This window comes from Sus scrofa, chromosome 15 (genome assembly GCF_000003025.6).
Source record: "Sus scrofa isolate TJ Tabasco breed Duroc chromosome 15, Sscrofa11.1, whole genome shotgun sequence".
Classification (NCBI taxonomy): Eukaryota; Metazoa; Chordata; class Mammalia; order Artiodactyla; family Suidae; genus Sus; species Sus scrofa.
The window spans coordinates 60,433,140-60,458,500 of NC_010457.5; the positions used below are offsets into that span (position 1 = coordinate 60,433,140).

The window sequence follows — 25,361 nt, forward strand, 5'->3', positions numbered from 1 at the left end:
TCACTGGCTAATGTCCAATTCAACAGCAAGGATTCTGTAAATACTCAAAAGTGAGAATAACTCAAAAAGTAACAGGAACAAATCAATTTATCAGATTAGTCAGATAAATCAAAGAAACTAATGCACTGGATTTCTCTGGCAGGTCTATAGTCCAAATTATTTTCCCTTAGGGTATGGAAAAATCTGTGGTAAAACTTAAAGATGATCACCTATGAAGCCATATAGCCAGAAATACACTTGCCTGTAGTTTGAAATAAATGAAAGTTTTTTACTTTTATTCATCAAACAAAAACTACTTATGTATTTCATTTTATTTACCTGCCATTTTGTCAAAAGAAAAAGCAACAATAGAGGCAGACACTGAAAATCAATGGTAACAACGTTAAGTTTTAAGTAACTACTAAAGACAGTCACAGCTAACAATGACTAACTTTCTGGCTTACACTGTAGCAATCTGTGTTCACTTCATTCATTCAACAAGTAATTTACTGAGCACCACAATGTGCCAAGAACTTTGCTCAGCACCTATAAACATCTTAAAGTACAGAATAGAGCCCCTGCCCTCAAAGAGCTTACAATCTTTTACTCATTGGGAAGACAAAGCAAATAAACCATAAAACAAGTCAATAGTTAAGTCCTAAAATGGGTGGAAGAGTAAGAGTTATGGGCAGATTACGTAGCATTTTATTTTAATAATCTGAAAGAAAGATGTACTCTGGGCAAATTCATTGCTGAGGACCTCTTGGAGAAGGCAGGACTTTGGTAAATAAAGTTTATGGTGGTAGTGAGCTGGGGGCAGGAAAGCAAGAAAAACAGCTTAAGCTCAGGGATTAAGTAATAAAATCACTCAAGATACCATGAAAAGAACCAGCCTGGGTTCAAATTAGGGAATGTGAAGACATGCAGCACAGAATCATGCTGTGAATTATACTATAGGAGTTTGTTGAAAGTTAAGTTGTGGAATGTGGACATTATGCTACAATCATAGAACAACACCGGAAGGTCTTGGAGGAGGTAACTCACTGAAATCTAAGAGAATGTGTGGGAAGGGGGAACCAGATTTGAAGCAAGAAAAACAGCTTAAAAAATTGTAAAGAGTATACCAGGCATGACAGCACAATGACTTAAGCCCAGAGAGCAGCAGGAATAAAAATAAGATCTATAAAAACCTTCCTTACTCAAAATGAGAACAGGAAAATCCAATGTATTTGTAAAGAACAATTGTTCATTTATCAGTTTACTGAACAAAAGAAAAAGGTGCTAAATAATTAGAATTAGAGAGTAACTAATTTTGTCTTTATTTCCATATCAACTCATAAAACCTTATATATACCACCTATCCTTATCAAATTATCTAAATTGAATCAAAGACTGTTAGAGCTAAAAGGGACCTTAATTCTTCTCATTAAAAGAGAAAAATTAAGAACTAAAGAAAGAGGACTTCCCATTGTGGCTCAATGGGTTAAGAACCCAACTAGTATCTATGAGGATGCAGGTTCAACCCCTGGCCTAACTCTGTGGGTTAAGGATTCAGCATTGCTGCAAGCTGCAGTGTAGGTCAAAAACATGGCTTGGATCTGGCATTGCTCTGGCTGTGGTGCAGGCCAGCAACTGCAGCTCTGATTCGACCCCCAGACTGGGGACTTCCACATGCTACAATATGGTCCTTAAAAAAAAAAAAAGAAAAAAAATTTAATGGGAAAAAAAAAAAAAAAAAAAAAAAGAAAAGCCAGATTCTCCTGGGCTTAAGTTAAGGCATAACCACCCGTGATGAGGATGGTTTATATAGAAAAGACAACAAAAGAGTAAGACATGAAAATATTTTAAAGCAAAACATTACTTACAATACATTGGGAAAAAGATGACAGCTTCATATGTAATTATATCTTAATACAAATCTCTACTGGAAATTTGCATACTGCTACCAAGCAGGAAAATTATTATGTTATTAACATTTATAAACTCATAAGGTATCTTCCAACTTACTCAAATTGAGTTTCCAACTGTAAGATCCTATAATTCTGTAAAAGCAGATGCATAGCTTCCCAAATGAACTTAATGTACAGTAAGAGTCAAGTTTAACTTGTATGATAGATAATTGAGATAAACTTCAAAGTGTATTATTGAGCTCTATTTGATAATTTCTAAATATTTATTACCACTAATAGATTCAAGCTGAATTCCATAAAAGGCAATCTAGGTTTTCTCTTGGATTAAAACAAAATGCAAACTACTCTCTTAATCTAAATAATTTGCTTCATTTCAAAAAAAAATTAATGTGAACTAGGCAATATATATGAAAGTTACAGCACCTACAGTCCCAAAGTCTAAGAAATAACTTTTTTTGCTTTTTAGGGCCACACCCAAAGCATACGGAGGTTCTCAGGGTAGGGGTCGAATCAGAGCTACAGCTGCTGGCCTATACCACAGCCCCAGCAACGCCAGATCTGAGCTGGTCTGCGACCTAGACCACAGCTCACGGCAACACCAGATCCTTAACTTACTGAGCGAAGCCAGGGATCAAACCCGCATCCTCATGGATACTAAATGGATTCATTTCCGCTGCAGCCACAAAGGGAACTCCCTGAGTTAACTTTTTAAAATTAGATAGCAGTTGATCCCTAACAACTGTGTATCACTGCAGTGAACTATACAGGCACACTATTTCTTCTCATTACCTTCTGACTACTTACCACTTACTAATAGTTCTGAGGGTGGGTAGACAGAGGAAATGATGTGGAAAAAAGAATCAATTTTGCTAAATATTTTTTATTTTAAGGAAGTTGTTTATAGGGCTTTAAATCAGATTTCTGGACTACATGATTTTTATATTATCCATACCCTCCCAGACTGTTAACAAAGTTAAAATAAGAATTTTTACCAAGATTTGGGCCCAATATTTGTTAGATATCAAGAAAGAAAGAAAAAAAAAGAATAATCTAATTTAAAAGGGAAAAAAAGGGGTCCTCTTGAGTCCCTCAGAGCTGAACTCTAAGGCATTCATTCATTATCCTAACAGGAGCCAACAGAGAGAGACAGACTTCTAAACATCTAAATATAATGAGGTAAGCTTAAAGGCCCATGGCATATACTGGCCTAGGAAAAAAGTAGAAGAAAACCGTACGGTAAAAATTCAGAGTTTCTGAATGGATGTGAGCCAAGTAGCAAGTAACCTTACTAGGAAGATGGGCACCATACAGCTAAAGAGAAGGGGCCGTAAAGCAAACTGTGACCAGCTTATGTCAATGAGAAACATGACAGTACTTAAAAAATAAAATAAGATCTGCATAGAACTAGAAAAACTAGCTGGTATCTTGGTTTTGATAGTGCAATAGCACCAATACAGCAAGGGTAAGCAGGTCAATCCCTTGCAAAACTTACCTTGATTGGCCCAATGGAAACAGAAGGCCCCAGAAAAGAGAGAAGCATCTGGCAGTAGCAAATTGTTTTATTTTATCTTTCTGTGGAAAGAAACTAATTTTAAATAAGAACCAGAGCATTTAAAGAATAAATATTTTTTAAAGCTCATTATCTAGTTAGAGTAGCTCTACTAAGAAAATAAGAGCTCCTTGCTGTTTAGAGATGGAAAGAAACAGAAGAGGAAATCAGAATTGTTTCTCCATCAACTAGGGAGTTTAAAACTTGTATTATTCCAGAGTAACAGAATAAATAGTTTTTTATTTAAAGAACTCCTAAAGGCAGAATCTTCTGGGCATAGTGTCTTTGAATAAAGACTTTTATACAAAATTACGGGCTATACTCCAAATAAAAAAGAAAACCACCTGACATTAAGCTCTTCTACTCTTATGTAAAAAGAAGCACACAGAGAGAGCTCCTTTCTCCACTATAATTTCACCAGTAACTCAAACCATCAAGGCTTAAATGATTATCAAAGTAAACAGTACTAATTAACAAAAAGATCATACCTAATTGATTGGCTTTCCAAATTTTTTGTTAGCCTAAATATTTGATGCTTTATTGTGATACTACATGGAAAGAACTCAGCCACCAAAAGATATGGTATAATAGAACCTCAGAGGGGGCACAAAATTAGTTATGGTAATTGAACCTGTTACCTTTCTAGGATGCTTTTCTAGGAATTCAGTTCTGTTGAATTCACTGAATCAGCATTAAAACCTTTTGGTCCAAATCACTCCCACAAAATGTCTGTTTACAATTTATGTTGGAGATGGAAGGGACAGCTCAAAAGCAGGAGTGCGGAAGCAATAAGCATTTAAAAAAAAACGAGGACACAAGACAGTGTAAGTGGAAAATGAACTATATGGCACCGTCCTATGAAAAACCAAATCAGAGTAGAACTTTCCCACCTCCACCCACCCCCACCACACAGACACCACAAATAGGAAGCTATTTCAGGAATAAAATTCATTCTAAGCCAAAGGCTTAAACAATTGCTATTTCCAGATTCTATGCATAGACATGGTCCACCAATATAAATTACATTGACATAGTATATTTACTTCAACTGACATACTTGGAGGGGAAAAGTAATTAAACTAAAAAGCCTAGGTATACATTGCTACTTTCAAATTAAACAAAACAAAAACAACTCAGCTTTGTTGCTTCAGAAAGTTAACCTCTCATACAGAAGACTTTCCATTACAAACAAATTTGGTAAATGACACAATTCCACATTTCACTTATTTGAAAATATTATTTTGGCATAAACTAAAACTCAAAACAGCTGCAAATATTGACCCAGATTTTGAATTTTGACACAAGAACACCAGAGGTAAAAAGTAAACAAATAAATACATAGTAAAACAAAACATTCTTACTTGTCCCATTGGTGGCCCTCCCATAGGGGGCATCATTTGCGGCATCATTCCATGAGGTACAGGAGGCATATTCGCTCTCTGACCCATAGGGTGCATTCCCATTGGGGCATAATGCATGCTAGGGTGCCCCATCTGAAAAAAAAAAAAAAAAAGAAAAAAAAAAAAAAGGAAAATTTACAAATTAGCAAAGACCGATAAATGCATCTCAAAAATTAACGAAGACTAATAAATGCTTCTCAAAAATCTGACTTCAACAAGTCAGTTATGCGCATAACATTATATTTGTCTAATATGTGACTAAACTATTGATTCAACATTTACTTTCTGGTCTTAAATCTGCAACTTAGCAAATTTCAGAAAGTGGAAAAAATTAAAATCATTACTGGATACCTAATTCATTTTTTAAAACATGATGATTTAATCAATTACTAAATGGCTTGCTAAAGTGAGAGAATACAGTTTAAACGCCAGCCTAAAAACTATCATGGTGAAAACCACAGCTTTGTCCTACTTCACAGATATAAGACAGCTTATTTTTATTTTATTGCGCCATTTATCCTTACTTTCTACATTGATTTTAAACTTTAAAATGCCGAAGTTACCAAATTAACTCAGATAAGGGCTACCCTTATAAAACACCAACAGTATGGATCCTCAGGAACACTTCACTCTTAATACATAAACATACTACTTACAACAGAATCTTTGAGAAAAATTACTTATGCCAAAAAAAAAAAAAAATCCCAAAGACCGAGGTCTGTCATTCATAGATACTAAAGTAAATAACTAATTCATCCATCTTAACGAGCTCCTATAAAAAGACAACTACTTTCTTTACCTGTGTCTTCATTGTTCCAGGCCTTAAAACCAGGTAACTATCTCCTGCCAATTCTCCCAGCTGTCCTCCCGCTACGGACACCACTAACACAGGTGAAGAAATTCTGGCAGCCTGTTTTAGACTCTACAGAATCAAATCTCCGCCTCCCCAACACGGCTAAGTCAGGCCTACCTCTCCAAAACGCTCACCCCGCCCGCGACCAGCACAACCAACGCGCAACTGCCTAGGCCAAACCCACCAGCAACTTCCAGGGTCCCACTTCCTTTTCTTTGTGCACCCCCGCCCTCCATTTCTCTCCCCCGGAACATATCCCACCATCTCGAGCTCTTCCTTCGTCCACTCTCATCTTCTTCTCCTTTGGGAGAAAGCTTCCTCTCTCTCTGACTCCGTTTTCATTGTGCCGCTTTCCCCTGCCCCACCGATCCCTTACCGAGGGCCGTCTCCTCAGGAAGCCGTCAGCAGAGACCCAAGAGCTGGAGCAGAGGCTTGAGCCGGACAATCTCCGCTCCCCGTCCCCGGGACCCCGCGAGGGAGGATGGCTCTCCATTTCACTCACCATGAGGCCTCCTCGCTCAGCTCCCGTCCCCGGCCTCATCGTCGGGCTCAGACTGCTCCGCCGGCGGCCACTGCCGCTACACATACCAACAAGAAGCGATCTGAGTGGCTGGAGCCCACTGGGGCCAAAGGTTAAAGGCTGCCCTGCGCTACGGGGCGGAACCAGCGGGGCCAATAAGCTGACAGGCTTCTCCGCTGTCCAATCAGACTGCGCTGCCGACACGCAGCTCTTCGGCGATTCGCTCCCAACCTCAGCCTCACTCGGCGTCGCCTGCATGGAGGGGGGAGGGGGACGGAGGAAGTTTCTGTTGCAAGTCCTCTTGGGGAAAAACTCCAGTAACTTACCCCAGGGAAGGGAAGACGTCTGTGTCTCAGCCTCCCGAGCTTAGTTCGCCTCACCCCGAAGGGGGTGGGGCAGTGGGGTTCTGCCACCTTCACCCCCCGCCCGAGTTACGTACGCCCCCACAAACCTGAGGCCGCCTGGGGTGGGGTGGGGTGGTAGGGTGGGGTGGGATGGTAGGGTGGGGGTGGGGGTGGGGAAAGCTTCTAGCGTTAGCGGTGGCCGGATACGCGCGCGCGCGCGCGCGCGGGGGGCGGATCGAGTTGGAGGGAGGGGGCGAAGAAGGCTAGAGGAGGGGTCTTGAGAAGGTTCGATCTCCGTAAGATCCAACTGGGGAGCGGGCGCCGGGATAGGGGAGTGAGGGGAGCCGGAGGCGTGCCAAGCTGCGTGGTGGGAAGTTGTAGTGGGGCGGGGAGAACAAAACGTAAGGGAAGGAGGAATGGGCTGTTAAGGGAGGTGAGGGTGCGGGGTGGTGAACTGCCGTGGAGGGAAGCGGGGGTGGAGGTAGGAGCGAGTGTAAGGCGTAAAAGTGAGAAAACAAATTGAGTCGGTAATGTGTATTAGGGCGCATGGCGGGCGCTAGGACCGGGTGCCACGAAGGTGCGACTTTGGGGCTGCCGGGCCGCGCTCTTGCTTAGAGGCGACGCTGCGATGGCCGAGGTCTCAGGGCGAGACGAACCTGTGCAGGGATAGGGGACTTGACTGCCTTCGGCCTCTTCTTTCCTCCCCTCTGCGCTCTTCTCTGCTCGCCTTCCCTCCTACAGCTTGAGGGTAGTACCCTGATCCTGGGACGCCCAGCCTCTCCAACTCCACAGCACCTTACCCGCCCAGCCGCCCACCCTTGCGCACCCCTGCGCGCCTCTGTCTGGTGGTTTAGGCCGGGGGGGGGCCGTTGATTGGCTGCTGGGACCGCGGGGAGGGGCTGGTGAACAACGCTCGCTCTCTGGGCCTCACTGTCTTTCCCGCCATGTCGTTCGTGGAGAGCGGGAGGCGCCCGGCCCCTCTGCGCCGTCGTCCGGGTACCCCTGTCCCGTTCGCTCGGCCGGCATTTTCCGCTTCCACTCAGGGAGACAGCTGGGGTGAGGGTGAAGTCGATGAGGAGGAGGGATGCGACCGAGTAGCCCGTGACCTGCGAGCGGAATTCTCGGCCAGGGCGTCGCCCGAACCTAGAAAGGACTCGCTCCTCCGGCCAGATGGGGACGGGTCTTCCCTCCTGGCGGATAAGCGGAATGGCATCTTGGCGGATGCGGGCGGTCGAACCCGAGCTCGGCGCTGGCCGGTCCAGGTCCTCTCAATTCTCTGTTCGCTGCTGTTCGCCATCCTCCTTGCCTTCCTCCTCGCCATCACCTACCTGATCGTAAAAGGTACTGAAGTCCAGAAACTGTATAGTTTTTTAAGCTGAGGTTGGACGTGGCTCTCGGCTTCAGCTCCTTCTCCCTATCAAAGGCCACCAAGCTGTAGCGACTTCCATCCAGAGTCCTCATCCGCATTTTTTGGCCTTCCCGTTTTGTTTTCTTTTTCTTAAAGGTGGAAGACCTTGGTCTGTGGTCAGGAGACCTATTTTAAGAAAGGGTCTTCATTAAGTGGGTAGTCATGAAAAAGAGAAAAAGTATCTTAAAGTCAGTGAACACTTGGGGTAAAACCTTAGCAAACTTAAGCAAAATTCAAGACAACCATCATTAAAGGAAGACGGTGAAAAGTGTAATTAAAGTAGGCTATGCAAGTTCAAAGACTTTAATCTGCAAATGATTAAAGATGTGTGTAATACACTGATTCCTCTGTACACTTAAGGAATTCCTGAAGGACAAGGATTTGCATCCTACAACCCAAATTTCTCTTGTATAGATAAAATTAGTACCTCTCGGTTTCGTCTTAGGTTTGCACCCAGTGTAGTGGTAAAGTTCTGTTGCGGGATCTTGAGTCTGTTTTTTCTCCGATTGATAGTTTTATTTCCCGGTGTCTTAAGTTGAAATATTGGCCAGATTGGAACAGATGTGCCTTGAAAGGTTTTCCACAGCTTATATGAATATATTATGTGGTTAGGTAATTTATATTGCAGTGGAAGGAATCAGACCTGAGTTTAAATCTCAGTTCTCACTGATGTGTGACTTTGGCTAAGTTACTGAAAAAGAAAAAAACAAAACTACCTTAGTATGAAAAGCATCCAACGCATTGTTATCCGAGTCAGTTTAATTCAAGTTTTTATTTTTCCTCATTGCTTCCAAGCCCCTTGTGGGCTGCAGGTGCATGTAGCAGATTACCATGCTGGATTTTCATAGAGAAGACTAATTGGCAAGTTAATTATGAGTTTTACCTCTTCAAACAATAGTATTGGGTGTAAACTCAATGTCAAACTTTGACAATGTTTCATTCCTCTATCCCTTCTCTCCTGCATTTTTTCCAAAGCAACTCAGAGTTTTGTCTTTTAGGCAATTTCTTTCTTTCTTGCACTGAGAGATTCTTTGTTCATAAAGTCATAAAACTGGATAAGTGGAAGTCCACTGCAGAAGACATTGAGCTGTGCCTATTTTGGAGAATGGAGAAAGGAGCTGAGGCAAAACGAAGTAATCTGAATTACATAAAATGTCTTCACAACATTCCTAGGGAATAAAAATTCCCATGTTTTATGTACATGTCAGTTGATTCACAGAAACATCTTATTTGCTTACTGAAGGTCACATAGCTAGTAAATGATATCAGAATTTGAACCCAGTTGTCTCAGACTCCAAAGAAAGCACTTTCCGCAGTTCCACAATGTCTTTCTAGCCTTTGAATTACTGTTCAAAGTACAGAATCTTTTTTTTTTTTTTTTTTTTTTTGTCTTTTTGCCATTTCTTGGGCCACTCCTGCGGGTCAGATCAGAGCTGTAGCTGCCAGCCTACCTCAGAGCCACAGCAACGTGGGATCCGAGCCACGTCTGCAACCTATAGGGCAGGGTCACGGCAACGCCGGATCCTTAACCACTGAGCAAGGGCAGGGATCGAACCCGCAACCTCATGGTTCTTGGTCGGATTTGTTAACCACTGAGCCATGACAGGAACTCCAGAATCATTTTTTACCAAAGCCCTTTTTGTATTTACAGAGTTACATGCTGAGAATTTGAAGAATGAAGATGATGTTCATACTGGGCTGTTAGGTATGGACTTTATTGTCATTTGATTTGATTTCTAGGTCATGTTTAAACTGTACAAAATTTTGGGTAAAATATCTACTATATTCACTTGTACAGTTGATTGTCTTAATCTTTCATTTGCATACATGTGTGGTAAATTGTATTAGATTTTCTTTGTATATATGTATGGGTGTATACTACACACACTAGGAATATATTTTTAACACTACTGTATGTAACAAAGACCCAGAGAATCTTAACATTTTTTAGTTGCCTTTTAGAAAAGACTCTTTACACTTCCAAGAAATTTAAAAAAAAGTAAATAGGAAACATTCCCTCACAAACTTAGCAAAGATAACTTCTTTAGCAGACATCAGGAGAAATTTAAGTTCTAATCTCCTTATAAGCGTCTTAGTTTTTTAAAAATGTAAAAAATACTGGGCATATTTAACACAGGTTAATCATAACAGGAAGAGTCAGAAATTAATGTCTGTAGAATGCTATAGTTTACAGGTTTGTAGTGAAAAATTCAGGGTTATTTATCATTTCTCTGCTAAAATGATTTTAAAGAGTTCAGAACTTTACCTCTATCACATTTTACTCCTATTAGCTATAATTTATTTGGCCAATTACCCCAATTGCTGCGGGGTGGGGGGGGGCAGTGTAAGTTAGGTTGATCTCCTATCCTGCGTGTTATTCTCTCCCCCAATCTCAGCTAAGCTGTTTAAACTACCTTTTCAAGGCTAATGTCCTCATGAAGTATAGTCCATCTGATCTTGCAGAAGGGAAAACCTTTATCTTCAAATTACAAACAAATTAGTTTGCTAAATGTCTCATGAAAATCTGCCTATACTTGACTCAACTTCTTGCTTAAGAAAATATGTGCTTTTTAGTTAAACTCATTTTGTCAGTGTATGTAACAACACTGTTTCATCTCTGAAAAACAACCAAGATTATAAGGCTTTTTATAGAATTTATTGATCTGTCAACCTGTAAAGCAGCAGAAAAAGAATCTTAAGAATTAGGCATGGATTCTAACTTGCTATTTAATGGTTGACAAGATTACCAATTTATAGCCAAGGAAATGCCTTAGCTGAGGAAATGCCTGTAAAATTATATCTTTACCTTTTTACAATTGATATAAAAGTTTTCACATAAATTCAGAATCTTTAACAAACATTTAAGTCATCCATTAGGTACAGAAAAGTCAGAATCCAGCCTTTTATCAGATGATACAGATTTTTTTTTACTGTTATATTTCACTATATTTATTTTGTCTTGTTTACTAGGAACCTCAGAGCAAAATGTAATGCTTGATTGTGTATTACCTTTTGGTTTTTTATCATAATTACTATTGGCCCTGCACGTTATTATCTTTGTATTTCAGTGACTTATATTTAAATTTTAATGTATGCTGCCTCAATTCTTCATTTGAAAGTAGGTTGGTTTTTAGCAACAAATAATGTGAGCCCAGTAACTACTCTCCATGAGTTTTCTTTCTAGGCATATTGATAAAAATTTTATACACTACTGCAAGTTAATCCTAGTCCAAGGTTAACATAGTTCAATAAGAGCAGTTCTCATTCTGGTATGTGTAAGAATCACCTAGATGTTCTTTTACAAATCACTTCCGGATTTTGTTTCAGCCCAAGGTGGGACCTAAGAATCTTCCTTTTTTTACAAGTAATTCTGATGTACCACAGTTTTGAGAAATACTTGTGCGGAGCCAGAAGTGCAGTTTAACAAACAAATTCAAAAATTGTTACAGTTTGGGTTCCCTTGCCCCCTACTTGGCTCAGGGGTAACAAACCCAGTTAGTATCCATTAGGATGGCGGGTTCCATCCTTGGCCTCACTCACTGTGTTAAGGATCTGGCATTGCCCTGAGCTATGGTGTAGGTCATAGACATGGCTCAGATCTGGCGTGGCTGTGGCTCTGGGGTAGACCAGCAACTCAGCCCCTAGCCTGGGAACTTCCGTGTGCCCTTTAAAAAAAAAAGTAATTACAATTCTTGAAAGTTGATTAACGTCTAATAGACTAACAGAGTAAATGTCTGTTAAGAAACTCAACTTCTAAAGGAGCTGAGATGTTATTCTCTTATTATCTTTGTTTCTTTGAAAAAAGTCTTCATTGGAAGCCCTCTTTATAGCTTTTTTTGAAAGAGTTTATGGAGTTCTCGCCGTGGTGCAGCAGATTAAGGATCTGGCATTGCCTCTGTTGCCGCTTGGGTTTGATCCAAGGCTGGCACAGTGGGTTAAGAATCCGGCATTGCCACAGCTGTGGCCTGGATTCGATCCGTGGCCTGGGAACTTTCCAGTGCTGCGGTTGTGGCCACTTTAAAAAAAAAAAAAAAAGGTTCACGATGAGCATGGTATCAGCACATATATATGTGTAACTGGATCACTTTGCTGAACAACAGAAATTAATACAACATTGCAAATCAACCATACTTTTAAAAAGGAAAAAAGGAGTTCCTGTCGTGGCGCAGTAGAAACAAATCCAACTAGGAACCATGAGTTTGCAGGTTCAACCCCTGGCCTCTCTCAGTGGGTTAAGAATCTGGCATTGCTGTGAACTGTTGTGTAGGTTGCAGACAAGGCTCCTATCTGGCGTTGCTGTGGCTCTGGTGTAGGCCGGCAGCCGTAGCTTCGATTAGACCCCTAGCCTGGGAACCTCCATATGCCACTGGTGCAGTCCTAAAAGGACAAAAGGCAAAAATAAAAATAAATTTAAAGGAAAAAAAACACTCGTCTTGGTTGAAAACTACAGATGTTATTTATTTTTCAAGTTTCATCAGGTTTCACTTGTCAGAATATCCCCTTCCATGCTTTATCCTCTTCAGTAGGAAGGGGAGTGGAATTGCTACAGGCTGAGTTGCAGGTGGACAGGCAGTTGGGTGGAAACCTTTATCAGTGTAGCTGCAGTACACCAACTGTCTGTTCAGGTGGCCCTGGCAGGGGAGGAAAGGCCTGTTTCCTCTGCTCCTGCACTTGGAAATAATAAGTTTGAAGATCCAAGGCTATCTAGCTTTCTACCTTGACATTGCTCAAGGGATTTAAAGACTGGAGCTACTTCTCAAATGTGATTTAGTTTGGAGAGAATACTAAATTATTCAAAATACTTCTATCCTCCTAAATTGGAAAAACTATAGAGTCTGATATAGTTGGAAAAATTTGCTTTTGATTAGTTTTATGTATGAGTACTCTAAGCTTTTATTAGTAGCCAGCTGGTTATAGTTTTTACAACTTTTAAGATTAGCCAAATGTTGGAATTCCAGCTGTGCCTCACGGGATCAGGGGCGTCTTGGGAGTTCTGGGACACAGGTTTGATCCTCTCCCCAGCTCAGTGGGTTAAGGATCCCAAGTTGCCACAGCTGTGGCGGGTAGGTTGCAGTTTTATCTCGGATCTGATCCCTGGCCCTAGGACCTCCATGTGCTGTGGGGTGGCCAAAAAGGAAAAAATAAAATGCAATAAAATTAGCATAATGTTAAGATGTTTTTCATTTTTAATTTCATAAGTTAATTATATGAGCAATACAGTCTCACTAGGAAAATCTCTCTTCTTTTTTTTTTTTTTCTTTTTTCTTTTTTTTTTTTTTTTTTTGGCTCTTTTGGGCCTCACCTGTGGCATATGGAGGTTCCCAGGCTAGGGCTCGAATCGGAGCTGTAGCTGATGCCAAAGCCACAGCAACACAGGATCCAAGCCACTTCTGCGACCTATACCACAGCTCACAGAAAACTGGAACCTTAATCTGCTGAGCAAAGCCAGGGATCGAACCTGTGTACTCATGGATGCTAGTCAGATTTATTAACCACTTAGCCACTACAGGAACTCCTAGGAAAAAGTCTCAACAATTAAAGCAAATGTTACCATTAACCTTTTTCAGGTCTTTTTCTATTTGTTTATGTATATATATCATATATATGATAATTTAAAATATGAAGTTTTTTTCACTGTTTTAGAAAAAACATAATTGGAATCATTCATATGCTGCAGCTTTTTTTTTTTTTTTTTTTTTTTTTTTTCCTAGGGCTGCACCCGTGGCACCTGGAGTTTCCCAGGCCAGGGGTCTAGTAGGAGCTGTAACCACCTGCCTACACCACAGCAACACAGGATCCTAGCCACATTTGCGACCTACACCACAGCTTATGGCAACGCCAGATCCTTAACCCACTGAGTAAAGCCAGGGATCGAACCCAAAACTTCATGGTTCCTAGTAGGATTCGTTAACCACTGCGCCACGATGGGAACTCCCTGCAGCTTTATTAAAATATCTTGAGTTCATTCTGTATCAGTATACATAGATCTACCTCATTCTTTTTTTACTACTGCATTATATATCATAGAATACCAGTTTATTTAAACATTTCAAGTGTCAGAAGCTCTAAAAGAGGACTTGGAAATTATCAGTGTGTTGTCACATTTAGTTCCATTGTTTACTTATGGCAGGAATACATTTTATGAAGAGTATATAATTGATTGCTTAACATTGTTTTAGTAAAAAACCTTCCCCAGTATGGGACATGGGAAGTTTTTGTTTTATTTTTCCTGCTTACACGTGATATGTACAAACCACTCTTCACATCTCTGACTTCTTAAAACTTCTAAAAGTCATCTCATCCCTGTAAGCCTGAAATTGCTAAATAAAATTAAAATATTTAGAACATATCATAGTCCTTTGCTGGAAGCCTTTATAGAAATATTAAGCTGCCAGCATATTTTTAGGAAAGTAAATACACTTTACAAGTTCCCGCTGTGGCACAACAGGATATCAGCAACATCTATGGAGTGCTGAGATGCAGGTTTGATCTCCGGCCCAGCACAATGGGTTAAGGATCTAGCATTGCTCTATCTGCAGTGTAGGTTGCAGCTGAGGCTCAGATCTGATCCCTGGCTGGGGAACGTATGCCGAGGGGTAGCCAAAAAAGAAAAAGGAAAAAAAGAAACCACAGCTTAGAAAAGTAACTACATTTTTAAACCAAAATTGTGTATTTTGAAAAATGATCTCCCCCAAATATGTACTTTTAGATAAGTGAATATAGAATTCCAGTAAAGGGATTAGAATAGGAATTTCCTACCTGCTTTAGGTGAAAACATTGAGTCTAAGAGGTTGTAACGGATGAAATAGATGAATTTCCATCATGTCATCAACTGGTGGAAACTGAACTGTAGAGAAAAAAGAAGGATGTGTGTATTTAAAGGTGTATATTCTTTGAAACAGCAGTTCTTCCTTCAGAAATTTGTTACAGATATCCTTGTATAAATGTATAAAGTACAAAAATATTACTTGTAGCATTATTTTTAATAGTGAAAAGTGGCATGATAAAAATATGTAATGAAATTGTGGCTGTGTGTACTGATATGAAAGGTCTCCAGAATTATTGTGTGAAAAAAGTTTAGGACAGCTTTTCTGATTAGAATCTCATTTGTGGAAAATGAACTGAGAAAATACATAGTGTGCATTTCTAGTACATAACTAGCTCCAAATATCTATAATTTTTATAAAAAATGAACAGACTCTTAATTGTTTGCTCTAAGAAGTAGAATTGGTAAATTGGGCAAGGAAGGTTTTAATTTTTTTTTTTTTTTTAGGCAGGTTTTAATTTTTATATGCCTTTGTACCTTTTAAAACTATGGCTTTTTTTTTTTGTTTTTTCTTTTTAGGGCCACACTTGTGGCATATGGAGGTTCCCAGGCTAGGGGTGGAATTGGAGGTGTAGCCGCTTGCCTACACCACAGCCATAGCAATGCCACATCGGAGCAGTGTCTGCAACCTACACCACAGCTCATGGCAACACTGGATCCTTAACCCACCAAGCGAGGCCAGGGATCAAACCTGCATCCTCAGGGATACTAGTCAGATTCATTTCTACTGCACCATGATGGGAACTCCCTAAAGCTACGTAAACTCATGGTAAAATGGGTTTACAAAACATAAGGTCAGATTTTTAGCTTAGGATTGTGAAGGTAGGGACTTCTTAAAAATTTAATTCGAAGTTGTCAGCTTCTGTGGCTTTTCTGCTTGTTCATAGGTGAATTGAGTAATCTCAGAAGCATAAGCACCTCTGGCCCACAATATTGCAATGTACTGTTTTTAGCCCTATCATTGTGACCTCACTTTTATCAGGGATATAACTGTTGATTAGTTCAAAATGAATATAAAATTAACTAAAATGCTCAAAGTGAGGCAAGTGCTTAGATCGTGGAATAGTAAACATTTCTGAAATCAAGAATATTTCTTGGAGTTCCCGTCGTGGCGCAGTGGTTAACGAATCCGACTAGGAACCATGAGGTTGGGGGTTCGGTCCCTGCCCTTGCTCAGTGGGTTAACGATCCGGCGTTGCCATGAGCTGTGGTGTAGGTTGCAGACGCGGCTCGGATCCCGCGCTGCTGTGGCTCTGGCATAGGCCGGTGGCTGCAGCTCCGATTTGACCCCTAGCCTGGGAACCTCCATATGCCGCAGGAGCGGCCCAAGAAATAGCAACAACAACAACAACAAAAGACAAAAAAAAAAATAAAATAAAAATAAAAAAATAAAGAATATTTCTATGTTGGAGTTCCCGTCATGGCTCAGTGGTCAACGAATCCGACTAAGAACCATGAGGTTGGGGGTTTGATCCCTGGCCTCGCTCAGTGGTTTAAGGATCTGGCCTTGCTGTGAGCTGTGGTGCAGGTTGCAGACGTGGCTCGGATCCTGCATTGCTGTGGCTGTGGTGTAGGCTGGCGGCTACAGCTCCGATTCGACCCCTAGTCTGGGAACCTCCATATGCTGCAGGTGTAGCCCTAGAAAAGGCAAAAAAAAGAATATGTCTATGTTAAACTCTGACAGGTGTTCTGTTAAAGCACCTGAATGAAAAAGCTTGATGGGCTTTAGACTCACATTTTGTTATTTTTTTATTATTTTGTGTCTTTCTCACTTTTAGATAGTTAGATGGTTTCCATCATTCCACAGCAGTCTCCAAACATGCAGCCTCCAGGTTGGTAGGAAGGTTGCACCTCAGTCTTTACTAAGGGTCTCTCTATTCGTTGGGTAAGGTTCTAGAGGCTGACCACGCCAGGATATTAGGATGGGAGTGCAGTCTAGTCCTCAAACAGCAAACCATTTGCTGTTTCTGTGCTCCACTTAGGGCAGATGTGTCTGCAAGTTTGGCTCGGGGCCCATCTGCCAAAATGCTGTACATAGCTGCATTTTCTCTTGGGTTGTGTGGCTTCTTTATGGCTCCAGGAAGCCTAGCAGCACTACCCCTCTCCGAATACACACACAAGTGCAAATACACACACACGTAGCACTCTTCTTCAAAATGGGAGCCTCTCACCTGTAGATAAACTCTCACTCTGTCTCTTTGTCCCAATCAACTCATTATCCTTTCTATCTGTTGAAGACATTTTGTCTTTTTCTACCATCCTCCTCATAGCACTCCTACTAGTTCCTTTAACTGTTTTGCAACATAAAAACCAAAGAGACATTAGGGCCATTTCTCCATTCTTTGCCACATCCTTCTTCTGGGGCAGTGAACACAAAGTCCATTATCAAAGCGGGGAGAGAGGGTTATCAGGAGAAAAAAAATAGGTTCATCTTTCAAAAATACTTTGTCACAGGTTTTGTTTTGTTTAAATCATTGCTCTGAGTTTGTTTTTTAGTGCTTTGATCAGTCTGTTACTGGGCTTCACATGGTTTACAAATAGTCCAGTGCACATATTTCCTGCTTCTTGCCAAAATAAAGCTATCTTTGTACATTATGTACAGCCAGGAAATTTGCTAATTCTTAAGTCATTCTTTACTGTAGTCAATGTTTCCTTCCCTCAACTACCAAGGCCTGGGACACACACATTCCTAGGTAGTGGTAGTAGGTAGTGGTGGCTTAATAAACTGGTTGGTTTTTTTGTTGTTGTTTTGTGGATTTTTTTGGTCTCTTTAGGGCCACAACCATGGCATATGGAAGTTCCCAGACTAGGGGTTGAATCAGAGCTGTAGTTGCCAGCTAACACCTGAGCCATAGCAACACCAGATCCGAGTCAAGACTTCAGCGTACACCACACATACACAGCAAAGCCAGATACTTGACCCACTGATCGAGGCCAGGGATTGAACCTGCATCCTCATGGATACCAGTCAGATTCGTTTCCGCTGAGCCACAATGGGAACTCCGTACACTGTCTTGAAAAGTAGTTTGAATGTGTATCTAAAATCCTTCAAATTAATTTATTCCTTCTATTATTACTTATTAGTTTATTCCCCATATCCTTCCATTTCTCAACCCTTTTCTTCTTTCTGGCAGCATATAGTACTGTGCTTTTGCCTTGGTATCTTTTACAAAATGCAGTCCCAGTATGACTGAAAATAAAATCTAGGATCCTAACCTATTTATAAATTGGAAATTAACTTTTAATCATATATTGAGCAAGGTTAAAGAATCATTAGGTTTTTACTGTTTGTAAGAAAGCAGTAAGAAGTAGAACTCTAAAATTTATTCATATGTCAGAAGTGCATGGTATGGAAAGAAAGGTATCACTTAGTACCAAGTAATAAAAGGTAGCAAACTATGATTCACAAAGGTAAATGAAAATGTCAACACATTTTAACTGTGAAGTGTTTTGCCATTTTTTTCTACAGTTGACCTTTTTTTTTTTTTAATGGCTTTTTAGGACCACACTTCTGGCATATGGAAGTTCCTAGGCTAGGGGTTGAATCGGAGCTACAGTTGCTGGCCTAAGCAACACAGGATCTGAGCCTCGTCTGCAGTCTGCACCACAGCTCACAGAAATGCCAGATTCTTAACCCACTGAGCAAAGCCAGGGATCAGACCCACATCCTCATGGATCCTAGTCAGGTTTGTTACTGCTGAGTCACAACAAGAACTCCCTCTATAGTTGAATTTTATAAAACTGAAGTTAAATATGTAACTAGTATAAATATATTCTTAAGTTGAATTTGTACTCTTTTCCATGTAGTAAATTGTAATTAAAATGTTCAGTGGACAGTTTGGAGATACCTTAGAAATCTATACATAGAACTTCCATATGACCCCGCAATCCCACTCTTGGGCATCTATCCAGACAAAATTCTACTTAAAAGAGACACGTGCACCCGCATGTTCATTGCAGCACTATTCACAATAGCCAGGACATGGAAACAACCCAAATGTCCATCGACAGATGATTGGATTTGGAAGAGGTGGTATATATACACAATGGAATACTACTCAGCCATAAAAAAGCACAAAATAATGCCATTTGCAGCAACATGGATGGAACTAGAGACTCTCATACTGAGTGAAATGAGCCAGAAAGACAAAGACAAATACCATATGATATCACTTATAACTGGAATCTAATATCCAGCACAAATGAACATCTCCTCAGAAAAGAAAATCATGGACTTGGAGAAGAGACTTGTGGCTGCCTGATGGGAGGGGGAGGGAGTGGGAGGGATCGGGAGCTTGGGCTTATCAGACACAACTTAGAATAGATTTACAAGGAGACCCTGCTGAATAGCATTGAGAACTTTGTCTAGATACTCATGTTGCAACAGAAGAAAGGGTGGGGGAAAAATGTAATGTTTACATGTAAGGATAACCTGACCCCCTTGCTGTACAGTGGGAAAATAAAAAAAAATTATAAAAAAAAAATGTTCAATGGTATGGCTTCTAGTTGTGTTTTAATATTTTATACTTCCACATGGGAGAATACTAAGTTCAAATCTCTTATATTGCTACATGTAATTTAGAAGATGCAAATATGTATGATCTTTTTTGTGTTTGTTTTAATGGCCACATCCATGGCATATGGAAGTTCCTGGTCCAGGAATTGAATCCAAGTTGCAGCTAGCTGCAGTAACACCAGATTCTTTAACCCACTGCATTGGGCTAGGGATTGAACCCACACCTCCACAGTGACCTGACCTGCTGCAGTCGGATTCTTAACTGTGCCACAGCAGGAACTCCTGTATGATCTACTGAGTTAATTTAAACTGCTGTAGTGTTAATATTTCAACTCTTCCCCTTTCTTTTCATTAAGGATTCTGGACTCTACTTATAATATCCCTAACAGCTGGATTCTCCTGCTGCAGCTTTTCTTGGACAGTGACTTATTTTGATTCTTTTGAACCAGGAATGTTTCCTCCTACTCCCCTTTCACCTGCCAGGTTCAAGTAAGTATTCCTGTTTCTTGTTTCTTTTTCAACTAACCCTGACATACTAAAATAGAAATGAGATACTGCCCTTTTATGATGTAATATGTTGAGGATTCAGTTTTTATAAAATTCAAATGACTCATAGTTTTCAAATACCATCTGTAGGTCATGCAGTGTTTTTAGGGGTTTTTTTCCTTGTTTTTTTTTTTTTTTTTTTTTTTTTTCTCATTTCTCTTTTTCTTTCTTTCTTTTTTTTTTTTTAATGGCCACACTTGCAACATATGGAAGTTCCCGGGCCAGGGATTAAATCCAAGCTGCAGCAGCAGTGATGCCAGATCCTTTAACCCAGTACACCAGACTGTATAGAACCTGCACCTCCTGCAGGGACCTGAGCTATTGCAGTATCTACTCACTTACCAAGGCTTGAAATACTTTTTCACTATAGCCTTTCACCAAGTTCAGTTGTTCTTGCCTTTTGAAATGTTGTAAAAAAAGAAAAAGAAAAGTTGATGGAATACTTTATCTTAGCACCCACAGTGTTGTTGCCCAATTTCAGGCCTTAGCTAGTGTAATTGACTCCTTGGAGTCCCCTACTCCAAGCACTCTTGTAATTCTGTTCTGTATATTATAACCTTTCTAAAACCATAGCTTTGTCACAGTTCTCCCTTATTTAAAAGTCTTCAGTGGCTTTCCCATGCCTTCAAAATAAAGTGCAACTCCCAAGTATAACATAATTCTCTTTCCCCAAGTGACCCTACTTTACTTTTCCAAATTTTTCATCCACTCTTTATCCACTGCTCCCTCTCCTGTAGCCACATACCGTGACAACCAAGCCACATATCCTATCCAATTACCCTGACAACCCCCAAATAAACCAAAACTTTTTTTTTTTTTGCCTTTTTTTAGGGCTGCGTGTGCGGCACATGAAAGTTCCCATGCTAGCGGTTGAATTGGAACTACAGCTACTGGCCTGTGCCACAGCCACAGCCAAGCTGGGTCCGAGCCTCATCTGCAATCTACACCACAGCTCATGGCAATGCTGGACTCTTAACTCACTGAGTGAGGCCAGGGATCAAACTCGCATCCTCATGGATTCTAGTCGGGTTTGTTAACCACTGAGCCATGAAAGGAACCCCAAACTACAAACTTTTAGGATGTCATGACTTCACTCTTGGTGTTCTCTCTTCCTGGAATGTCATTTGCCCTCTCAGCTTCTCTTCCACCACCACCTGAATTCATAAGACTCATATACTAGAAGCTTTTGGAGTTAGAGAAAAGCATTTAAGTGTTCCCTTAAACATCTGAAAATCCGAGGGCGTTTAACTAATTTCTTAAAAATTATCTTTGCATTTATATTAGACTGGAACCAATAATTTTGGTGTTTTATTAGCCATTCAGTTTTTATATGAGATAGTGTCAGATCAGAGACTTATCTGACACATTTCAAAACTGCATTTCTTGGACTATCTAATACAGTCCCAAAAAATGCAGTTTTGAAATATGTACATTGTATGTACATATGTATTTGAATTCTTTTCAGTAAGGATGATTTTATATATCATAAATCAGCAATTAAATATGGGAGTCAGACTGTAATTTAAAATTATCATGTTTAATAGAAGCACAGGCCAAAACGGCACATAATAAATACAGTGATATTTGATCACATATTAACAGAAACCACAAACTCCAAAATGGCATATAATACAGTGATAATTGGTGAATTTTTTTTTTTTTTTTGTGGGTTTTGTTTTTGTTTTTATTTTTGCTTTTTTTGTTTTTTGCTTTTGAGGTCTGAACCAGCAGCACATGGAGGTTCTCCGGGTAGGGGTCTAATCAGAGCTACAGCTGTTGGCCTATATCACAGTCACAGCAATGTGGGATCTAAGTCACGTCTGCACCTAGACCACAGCTCACAGCAATGCCAGATCCTAATCCACTGAGTGAGGCCAGGGATCAAACCTGAATCCTCATGGGTACTAGCTGGATTCATGGATTTCTTTCTGCTGCACCACAACAGGAACTCCTCTGTGGTTGGTTTGTTTTGGTGAAATTGTTTTATAGTGAAATCCCTGCCCTCTAGTGTTGTAGAAAATAATGCAATCACTTCAGAAACTGAAAAATGTATATTCTCTATGTCACCAGTAGAGTGAGTGCTTGTACAGGGAAACAACTTCTCTACATTTCGAGAAAGTTGAACTCTTTAGACTTTATTTTCTCAGAAATCAGGTTGGTGTATTTTGTTTTTTAGCAACGTCACGCTTTTATAAAGTTATCTTTATAACGGGTTATATATTTTTTTATTACCAAAAATAAACAGTGATATTATATAAATATTTTCTCTGATTGTATAAAGCAATGTAGGTTCATTCTTGAAAATTCAAGAAACGAAAATTAATGGAAAAACTCAGAGAAAGTGAATGCCAACATTTTAATGTGTATCTTTCCATTCTTAGCATATTTCAAAAAATTAAAATTGATATCACAGTATACATATTTTTAATGCATTTTTTATTAACATTCTGTTGGAACATTTTCTATTCAGTATTTCTTTGGAATTTTCGATGTTTTAAACATACTTTAAAGATTAAACATTGTATATTCCAATTTTATTTTCTTTTTTTTCCTTTTTTTTTTTTGTTGTTGTCTTTTTGCCTTTTCTAGGGCCGATCCCTTGGCATATGGAGGTTCCCAGGATAGGGGTCTAATCAGAGCTGTAGCCACTGGCCTACGCCACAGCCAGAGCAACGCCAGATCCAAGCCACGTCTGCGACCTACACCACAGCTCACTGCAACGCCGGATCCTTAACCCACTAAGTGAGGCCAGGGATTGAACCCGAAACCTCATGGTTCCTAGTCAGATGCATTAACCACTGAGCCAGGATGGGAACTCCCAATTTTATTTTCTTTTTACTGCCATACCTGGAAGTTCCCAGGCCAGGGGTCTAATTGGAGTCACAGCTGCAACCTACACCAGAGCCATATCTGCAAGCTATGCTGGGCTGCAACTTTGGGCAGTGTCAGAGTGTCAGATCTTTAACCCACTGAGCGTGGCTGGGGATCAAACCTGCTTCCTCACAGAGACAAAATCAGGTCCTTGACCTACTGAGCCACAACGGGAATTCCATGTATCAGTGTTTTTTTTGGAGAACTCTATTATAAATGATTTCTAGATTCTAAGATAATTCCTTAAACAGGAATCTGCTTAAAGAAAGGCACTATAAATGAGACATGGCATGAAGAGACTTTTCTTTCTCTCTCTCTTTTTTGGGGGGGGCTACCCCACAGCACACAGAGTTCCCAGGCCAGGGATCAGATCTGAGCCACAGTTGCCACTTAAGCTGTGGCAATGCCAGATCCTTAGCCCACTGTGCTGGATGGGGGATTGACCTGTGTCCCAGCGCTCCCAAGATGCTGCTGATCCTGTTGTGCCACAGCAGGAACTTTTCCAAGATTAAGAGTTTTATTGAAAATATTCCCTATTTCTAACTCCTTGAATATCAAGCATGAAGAGAGTAAATAATCAAGTCTAACTGGTGTGTTAGAAAAGCAGTCATTTTCAGATTTAAAAACAGGGCTTTTTTCTTTAATTTGAGGGGAAAATTTGAGACCGTGTTTACTGTGGCTGTCAATTAGTTGTACTTCCCTAGCAACAAACTTCTTAAGAAAATAATCATCTTTATTGATATGTAGTAAATATTAAGTGAAACATTTAATGAAATTACAATTTGGAATTATAATTCATTAGAGGAGTTGAGATAGGAAAACTCTTTTACTCGTTAAATATTTAAATATTTCATATTTGGGGTTTGTTTTTGGTCTTTTTGTCTTTTTAGGGCACCCATGGCATGTGGAGTTTCCCAGGCTAGGGGTCCATTCAGAGCTACAGCTGCTGGCCTACGCCAGAGCCACAGCAATGCCAGGTCCTTAACCCTCTGAGTGAGGCCAGGAATCAAACTCGTGTCCTCATGGATGCTAACCGCTGAGCCATGAGGGGAACTCCATTTTTTTTTTTAATCATAATTGTTAATTTTTAGTTCAGGCTGCTATAAAAAGTACCATAAACTGGGTGGCTCATAAACAACAGAAATTTCTCTCTCACAGTTCAGGAGACTGGAATTCGAAGATCGGGGTGTAAGCATTATCAGTTTCTGGTAAAGTCCATCTTCAGGGTTACAGATGGCCTCTTCATTGTATCTTCACAAGGCAAAAAGCAGAGCTCTCTTATGACTCATAAGAGCTCTAATTTCAAATATAATTCATGAAGGCTTCACTCTCGTCACTTTATCTAATCCTAATAACCTCCCAAAGGCCCTACCTCCTAATACCATCACGTTGAGAGGTAAGGTTTTAACATTAATTTGGGAGATGGAGATAAATGTGGTCTGTAACAGATAAAGCTTAGAAACTTTCACTTTTATATATATATATACACAAGACCTTTAGGAAATAACAAGATTGTTAAAGAACTTTATGAGGTATGTTTTCAGTCAGGTACTTAATGGGCTTCAAAACTTTTTTTTTTTTTTTTTTTTGTCTTTTAGGGCCACACCCCATGGCACATGGAGGTTCCCAGGCTAGGAGTCAAATTGGAACTGTAGCTGGTGGCCTATGCCACAGCTGCAACAATGCCAGATCTGAGCAGCGTCTTTAACGTATACCACAGCTAACTGCAATGCCAGATCCTTAACCCACTGAGTGAGGCCAGTGATCGAACCTGTGTCCTCATGAATACTAGTCAGATTTGTTTCTGCTGAGGCACAACTGGAACTCCCAAAACATATTTTTAAGAAAGATGGTTATCACACTGACTTTGCAAAACTTTGCTGGGTTAGAAAGTATACTGCAAAGTCATAAACTTCTCTATTAGGAGACAGTCACTTTCTTTGTGGAAAAGAAAATCTGGGTTAATTGTACTTCTGAGTTATTTTCTTAGTTGTTTCTGAAAATCTGTTGAAATGCTGAACAACGAGACAGAGGCAGTAACTTGAGGTTCTTTGTAGTATCTGTATAGGCATTGCCCACTTCTCAACACTTTATAATTCATTATCCTGTTCCTCTGCACTAAACATCTTCTCATTAGTCTTCCCTATTCACTCAGGTTTTGTCACTTTTTTCCAAGCAGGCAAATTTAACAGTGTGTAAATAGTATTTCACATGATGATGATCTGCTTTAATTATAGTTTCTGGGAGTTAATTACATCTAAGTTTGTGGCCTACCCTTGCAAAGATACTGAATTCAGAGAGAACCTAGAGCTTGAAGGAATCTTGGGGTTCTTTCCAGGTGGTGCTGGTGGCAGCACCAGAACTTAATTATTTAAGTTCTTTTGATTGGGGAGGAAATTATATATGGATAGGATATGTACCTTGAAGTTGCATTTTTCTTAGCCAGTACATCTTTTTAACAAATATTCTAGGATTGCTAGGGGTGTCTTAGAGGCTCCTATTAAAGATTATGGGAGAACTAAGGCTCTGCCAAGTCATCCTTAGGGATTATTATTAATCTAGGTCTTCCTTTTTTTTTTTTTTTAACAGATGAAGAAACTGAGTCCCAAGGAATTTAAGTACCTTGCACAAAGTCAAAT

General features: G+C 40.1%; 2 protein-coding genes across 15 annotated transcripts in view; one reads left to right on the forward strand and one right to left on the reverse strand.

Moving 5' to 3' along the window:
* Nucleotides 1–7,339, reverse strand: part of PRPF40A (pre-mRNA processing factor 40 homolog A) — a 51,897-nt gene extending 44,558 nt beyond the window's left edge. For 3 of the 14 annotated variants that reach the window (XM_021074551.1, XM_021074550.1, XM_013984127.2), the window contains exons 1-2: nt 6,068–6,463; nt 4,800–4,931 (exon numbers count right to left, since the gene is read on the reverse strand). In XM_021074551.1, the coding sequence (XP_020930210.1) occupies nt 4,800–4,931; nt 6,068–6,277 (342 nt within the window). In that variant the 5' untranslated portion in view covers nt 6,278–6,463. Of the gene's footprint in view, nt 1–3,381; nt 3,462–4,076; nt 4,308–4,799; nt 4,932–6,067; nt 6,464–7,211 lie in introns of those variants that run through there. The other 11 variants (XR_002338986.1, XR_002338987.1, XM_013984128.2 and 8 more) reach the window with 8 other exon arrangements.
* ARL6IP6 (ADP ribosylation factor like GTPase 6 interacting protein 6) overlaps nt 6,449–25,361 on the forward strand; it is a 33,404-nt gene continuing 14,491 nt past the window's right edge. The window contains exons 1-3 of the mRNA XM_001926700.7: nt 6,449–7,896; nt 9,615–9,668; nt 19,662–19,794. Of these exons, the coding sequence (XP_001926735.1) occupies nt 7,500–7,896; nt 9,615–9,668; nt 19,662–19,794 (584 nt within the window). The 5' untranslated portion in view covers nt 6,449–7,499. The remainder of the gene's footprint in view (nt 7,897–9,614; nt 9,669–19,661; nt 19,795–25,361) is intronic.